At 42.6% G+C, this 7,431-nt stretch overlaps 1 protein-coding gene across 1 annotated transcript; it reads right to left on the minus strand.

Moving 5' to 3' along the window:
• Positions 1–147: 147 nt before the first annotated feature.
• Positions 148–4,465, minus strand: LOC147143894 (CCN family member 3-like). The gene is made up of 5 exons (XM_086037852.1): positions 4,275–4,465; positions 3,656–3,884; positions 3,319–3,573; positions 1,788–2,011; positions 148–1,314 (listed from the first exon to the last, which is right to left on the minus strand). Exons 1-5 carry the CDS (start codon positions 4,323–4,325, stop codon positions 1,021–1,023), a joined length of 1,053 nt encoding a protein of 350 aa, XP_085893978.1. The 5' UTR covers positions 4,326–4,465; the 3' UTR covers positions 148–1,020.
• Positions 4,466–7,431: the final 2,966 nt, after the last annotated feature.

Here is a 7,431-nt window from a genome sequence, read left to right on the forward strand (position 1 = left end):
CACAGGCAATAATGTTAATTTTTGTATATGCCTCTAATAAACGGACAGCGGTCTCCAAATGGCCCCTGGGCCCGATTTTGGACACCACCGATTTAAGATAAATAATATGTTAACACATTAATTGTGAACAATAACAGAAAAAAACTCTTTGATACAAAAATACATTTATTTTTGGACTTTACAGACCAATAAGCAGGGAGGAGTTAGAAAAAAAAGATACCACAAAACAATACAGTACGATTATGAGTCAGGAATTTGAAACATACACACACACATACAAATAAAATACAACTGTTATGGCAAGTTTTATCAAGAACCTTTGTCGTTCACACTAGGACTTAAATATCCAACTATTTTTGCCTTGATGGCCAGACGCGACAAGAGAGGACAATCAGGCAGATGTTAGAAATGACACCAAGTCCCAATAATGATCTCTGATCAAAGGTTGAGCCCTTTGTTTAGGGCCAGGTCGTAGAGCACGGTCCAGTAATTTCAACAATGCATCCCGTACTTGGAAACTGTCAACTTCACACTTATGATTATAGCGTATTAGAACATGTGTTAACATTGTTACATGATACTTTTGACTCTCAGAAATAGGGTTAAATATTGATTTTGATTTTTACTCTACACTAACATACCCAAAGGGCTAATTAAAGCCTTCTAATTAACCGAGAAACACTCACACAGTGTTAACTGTGTCCTGTGCCGTCCCATAAATGTTCTCAGGATAACTTGGGAGTCTGTGATGAATACACATTGTAGTTCATTCTCGAAATCTGATCTCCAAAAGAAGAGAGGCTCATTACGTCATATGTGTTAAGTGCTTTCACTCTAAAGCAAAAATTGACTCTCATTTGTGCACATAGTGTCCACGTCGTCGCGCGTTTGAATATTTTGGACTAAAGACGAGTTGATACAACTCACGTTAAAGATTTTGGACAAGAATTTGCCCAACACAAAGGAAGTATACACACAGTCATTGGCTGTAATGAAACGAAATGTAATAAAAGCTTTGACCTATAACGTCATCCCGCTGTAGCTCAGCTCTGAAGGCTGCCACACTGCATTGTCACGTGGGCAGTTATTGTGGCAGACGCAGGTCAGGATCACCATGACCAGCCTCTTGCTCGTTTTACCGCCGGCGCACGTGAAATCCGCCAGGGCGGTCTTGGTTCTGTGTGGGGTGCAGCAACGGCCGTCCGTGCAGGAGCCGCAGTAGCGAGGTTTGTAGGCCTGGACGCTGGTGCAGTTCTTATAGGAGAGCTGGAGCGCTGTGTCGCTTCTCACCATCCTCTGGCATTTACCGCCTCTCTACAGACACAATGGCAAAGACACATTTAAGTACAACAGTTAACCCTTACATACGGTTCATTTCACACACACATGTAGTATGTTCGGCAGCCTGGGATCGATTCCCGCTCAGTGATGGTGTCTGTGTGTGCCCTGCGACTGGCTGGCGACCAGTTCAGGGTGTAGTCTGCCTTTTGCCCAGAGTCAGCTGGGATGGGCCCCACTACCTCCCTGTACAGGATAAGTGGTGTGGAAGATGACACATGGATGGATGGATGTAGTAAGTTCAACCCAGGCCAAGAGTATGCTCATAATAATTGTCTATAGAAAATGAAGAACTACAGATTTTTCAAAATGTATTATTAGCCTGTCTGACCATGATAAATGGATGAGTAATCCTTACTCGTATACATTATCCTACTTGTTTGTGCAGGTGCAGATTTCGCGCATGAATCAAGGCACCCGCCCCCAAAAAAGCGCAACTTTGAGGGTACCTTTGGCTGTGAGAGCGCTGTCTGGTCCTGCTGGTCATCGCAGGGTCTGATCATGCACAACCGGCTCTGCTTCACCAGCTCACAGCGGCGGTTCTTGTTTGTGACCCTGGTGGACACCCCCACGCCGCACGTCCGTGAGCAGGCCCCCCACTCTGTGGTCTGCTCGATGCAGTTCAAGCTGGGGTCCCACGAGTCAAAGCTCACCGTTTCCTCTTGACGAAAGGCTGTAGGAGCACGTGTAGGAGAGGCCGGTTAAAAACATTCAAATGGGACTTTCAATAGAAAGAAGTACAAAAGTCACAGAATCACGACAGTGCTTCACATTTGTGGTGGAGGTGATAACACTCTCTTTCTTCTGTGTTGTGCTTCATTCTGGCCTCTTCCTCTGACAGGTCAGAGCTAAGTAAATAACCTTTCAACTCTGAGTGTCTGTCACTCGGGCGACACCAGGAATGTGTGTTCCAAGTCCTGGGACGACTGTATATCTGTTTGTGGCACATTCATCTCAGGAAATCCAACAAGAAAGCCTTATTATGTCTGCCTTTATGTTTTTTGTGGAGGTAGTACCAGTGGTACCAGTATATAGAACTAAATTATCATGCTCAAGAGTCTCTTTAGTTACTTACTTTAAAAGTTACTTTATTTACCACTACAATAACACACACATTTTACAACAGGAACCAAGATTATATTTGAAGGATTTTTGTGATACACTGACATTTTAAACAAATTGTTTGTTTTTCAGAGGTCAAATGAATCCGGCCTAGCTCGTGCCCGCAGGCACCAAGTAGCCCCAATGGATCACATGAGTAGCCCACGGAGCTTTTCTAGAAAGACCTCAGTGACGGGACATTGTGGCTTTCAAGTAATGTTGTCGAAGTGATCTCTTGAAAATGTGAACACTGGCAGAAATGTATAAAGATAGCGCTGCTTATGCTATTGCCTAATTATTGTGGAAATTCATTAACATGTTCAGTGTCATCTCATGAATCAATATCATTACTTTTACTGGCCAACGTGTACGTGTCCCTTAATGTAATTTTTTATACCGCTGGTTTAAAACATATCTTTGCTTTTTTCCCCTCTAGCACTACAGGGTTTTGAGACATTTTCATTTTTTTGTTTATTATCATTATTATTATTATCATTATTATTTATTATTATTATTATTATTATGAAAACAGTGCATATTAGGATTTATAGCTAAAAAAAATAATCTAGATAATTTGATTTGCATCTCTACTTAAAATAAAATTAGGGAAAATTGTTGACCAGTGTTACGATGAAAGTTAACTTGAAACAATTTTTCATTTCAGAACTATCAAACTGGATGCCCTTCGCATTAATCAGTGCCAAAGATGTAGCTCTCAATTTCAAAAAAGGTGGATGACCCCTAAATCTGATTTAGACACTAACTGTGTCAATCAAATATCAGGGCTATTATCTTTGTAAAGGCAGACTCTTGGTGCAACTCTTACACCTGTATGGGATGTTAGAGTGTACACGTGTACTTAATAAAGTGTCTGCTCACCTGCCATAGCAAAGCCTCCCAGGGCGCTGGCTTCAGCCGGAGGCTCGCACACCCACTTCTCGCAGCACTCGCCAGGGACATGGATCCGGCGTGGCGTGGGGCAGTCGGGCCCCGGCAGCATGACGTCAATGTTGCAGCGCGGAATGCAGCCGATCTGCCCATCGCGGCACATGCACTGGTGCTTGCAGCTGGGGAAGAAGGTCTGGCCGTTCTGATACACCACACCATCCAGAACACAGACTACTCCTTCATGAGCTGAAAGACAGAGATCAGGAATCATGTTGTATTCCTTTTCAATGCTATCCGATATCTCAGTGGATACTGCCAGCCGACTCACCAACACATACGCCCGACTGTTTGTGTTCGCCAGAAGTGTAGTCGCACTGCAGGCCTTTCCGTGAGTCACAGGGGTTCGTTTCGGAACACGTCTGACCTTTCTGGCCAGCGCACACGAGGCAGCAGGCGCAGTCGTCCAGGATCAGGGGCACCCCGGGGAGACAGATCGGGGGCTCCTCTGGGCACTGGCATCTTTGCGGACATACTTGGGACCAGGACAATGTAAAAACCTGATTGCAGGGGGGAAACATAAAAACAATGTTTACACAATGTATGTACATTTCCAAGCCTAAGGAATAAATGCCTAAAGGAGGAATGCATGATATTTTGTGGGTGATATAAGGCAAAGTAAAACATTTAATTACTTTTAATAATTATGCTAATTGTTAAGGAAAGGAAACAATTAGTAATTTAAGTTGAAGTGGATGCCATGATCCATGCGATTTCTCTCAGCACAGATGCTGGAAAATGCTGTTTACAATTTTCCAGGTCAAATTTCAATTCAAAAGTTACAATTACATGTGTTTCAGTGATATTTAAATACATTTTTAAAAGACTGTTCACCGTTAACAAACAAAAATATGAATTTTCATGGTTTTCTGAAAAAACGTGACCCCTACCTGTGCTGTAAAGCATATGAGAAAAAAAGCTCGATCACGCAAACAGGTCATATTCTCAGAACGCAGAGCTGGAAAAAAAAAATCTTCTGTGTAGAAATTGTCTATGCTGAAGCTGTCTTGAGTCCTTGGATTGAGGGTTGACGTTTCCCTCGTCTCTCTGTCTGTAGCTTGCGTTAAAGCAGAAGGTTGTACTCTCTTTGTCGTTGTGCCTCAGGACCGAGGAAGGGAGGATCTTATATAGAGGAGCTGTCCCATGGCCACCATGACGACCAATAGCCAGGAATGTGTGTGAGAACGCCCTAAGTGTTTGAGGAGGACTTCTTTTTATTGGGACGTTCTGCCAAAAGAGATTCCACACAGGACAATTTACAACCTTAAATACAAACAAGTGTGGAATACTGTTTTACTGTATTGCATTAAATTGAAAACTGAACACTGTAATGGCTGAGCAGCAGTTAAAACATGCCGGCCAAAAATAAAGATAGACCGAATACGGGCATGGGTAGTGATATAAAGTGGGGGTAAAAGTCTATCCATTTTGTAGTGTTTGCCCTTCATAATGCACATGGTTTGTTGGTCAAACATATATTAACAATAATCCTAAATATACAGTACGCACCCATGACCCAAATGAGGAAAGGTGGTCAAGAAAAGTGATGGAGGGATGGAAGGATGATTCTATGCCTGAAAAGTGTCAGTCAATCAATACTGTTTTTCCTATTCCCCTTTGGGTCACAGTAATGGAAGATTCCATTTCCTAGTTCAGGATGTTTGAGTCATCATGTGGGGATTCTATTTGGGCCATCTGCCAGTAGGTGATGAGGTTTTGACCTCTTTCCTTGAGCCCTTCTTGGGAGGGCACACATGGAAAAGCCTGATATATCCACAGGGATCTTGACTGTTTCCATAAATAGATAGGTTCAGAGAGTTTTGGATGGTCAGCAGCTTACATCAGTGGGAGCCTGACACGGAGGTCATCACATCTGCTCCGAGGTTGTCTTGTGGTTTGCCCCCCGCTGAGACAGGAGGATATATTTACACACGGCCAATGCTCAGTGATAGAGCCAGCCATCAATCAATACCAGTGATTCCCAACACCGTGAGATCGTCAGGTGTGCCGTGGGAAATTATACAATTTCACTCCATTCATGCTTCCGTCCACCATCTTGCAAGCGCCATTTAGTTTCAATAATTTGCACTTACTTTATTGGACAGAAAATGTATTTTTTACAAATGATGTATCATTGTTCATCCATCTATGCCAGTCACATATACTGATAGGTGAAACAATTAATCTCCTTGTCTTGTCTCTGATTACTATCTAGTCTCGATAAGGTCTTGGCCTCTGTTGGTGTGCTCTTGAGTACAACGCTACCTGTTGCTATTCTACAAAATAACAACAACTAAAAATCCAGGTTTCACACTGATTAAGGGAATTTGTGAGTTAAACGAGACGAGATAATTATCATTAAAGCGGAAGTCAATGCAAACATTTTTTTCCAAGAATATGTTCTATGCAAGCCCACTTGTTGAAACAAGGCATTCTGATAAATATTGCGTTTGTGGAATAAGTGTTAATCCACTAATTTTTAGCTATTTCTGGGGGCGGCCATTTTGTCTTCTGTCGACTGAAAATGACATCACAACTGCTCACAACGACCAATCACGGCTCAGATTCAGAAAGCAGGTCAGCCGTGATTGGTCGTTGTGAGCAGTCGTGATGTCATTTTCAGTCACCAGAAGACAAAATGGCCGCCCCCGGAGAAGGCTAAAACGAGTGCATTTTGCTGCTTAATTTATATTCCACAAACGCCAAATTAATCAGAATGCCGTGTTTCAACTAGTGGGACTGCTCGGAACATATTCTTGAAAAAAATATGTTTGGGTTGACTTCTGCTTTAAAGTACTTTTTGTAATATTGTTGTTTGGACCTGTGCCGTCAGATTTTTACAAAATATGTTTACATCCTGTGTGTGTGGTGTGGCGTTAGAAACATAATGAACAAGCCATTTGTAGATAACATCTTACCATATTAACCACTCAAGGTCTTTCTTTGCATGCACAGTATAGCGTGTACACTGTACAGTATATTCTGGCAGTATATTATGGACTAGAGAGCGTGCTACTCAAACAGTTTTCCTCTGCGAGCGAAAGAATGTTGAACTTCAATGTGTGGCTGTTTTTTTGCGGACTGTGCCGCCTCATGGCTCTTCCATTGCTCTTCTTCAAGGTCAACATGACACAATGGAGGCTGCCAGCATTGCAAAACTTCTTCTGGCTTCACTTTTGCAAGTGCACCATTCAAGTACAGTATGACGGACCTAAAGGTTGTCTCTCCATCTTTGTAGTTAATGTATCTGGTTACAAATTGTCGTACAACATTAAACGTGTATTGCTTTATGCGAGTAAAAAAGTCAATGTCAATTAAACATTGGTCCAATGTCAATATGATGAAATTCTATACTTCCACTTCTTGTCTGAGGAAATAAAACAGGGTAAGAAAAGCCCGCTAACAAAAACATGACCCGGCTGGTCCACCACGCATACAAACCACTGAAGTAAGTGATGCACATTTGCCAGGGAAATGATAGATAGTCTTTTATTATTTGTCATCTTTTACCTGTGAATCATTGAATGACAATTTCCCCCAACAGCCAGATACAGTATGTGTGCAAAAACTGAACATATTGAAGCTTATTTACAGTGCAATGGCCTGGCACAGTACTTGTGATATCAGAATGAGGTGGGAAGTCTGCATACGCACATTCATGCTATCTGTGAAATAGCTCAAGTGAAGACATGAAGGAGATGGAGGGAGCATAGACGAAAGCAAAGATGTCGTAATGCGAGGAAAACGAGAGGACATACTGCCCAGTGACGACTTCGCACCATCTGGGCCTCTGAGGACGCACCTCGCACCAGATGTTACGATCACGCTTGGACAAAATGCACTTTGTTCAGTGGAAGGAAATGTTTAACTGCCACTTTGAAATGGGGTTTGACACTGTCTTTTCCAAACAAAGACAAATCCACCATGATCATTACCTTGACCGCCTGCAACCTGCCGTAGGGCTTCACGCACTTTCTCATGCGGTCGGCCCACACAAGAGAATACCGCCCGGGAGAACTCGCCCAGAAGTTGGATATCGGTAGCATG

Source organism: Filicampus tigris, chromosome 8, assembly GCF_054856515.1.
Source record: "Filicampus tigris isolate MCC_2025a chromosome 8, RoL_Ftig_1.0, whole genome shotgun sequence".
NCBI lineage: Eukaryota > Metazoa > Chordata > Actinopteri > Syngnathiformes > Syngnathidae > Filicampus > Filicampus tigris.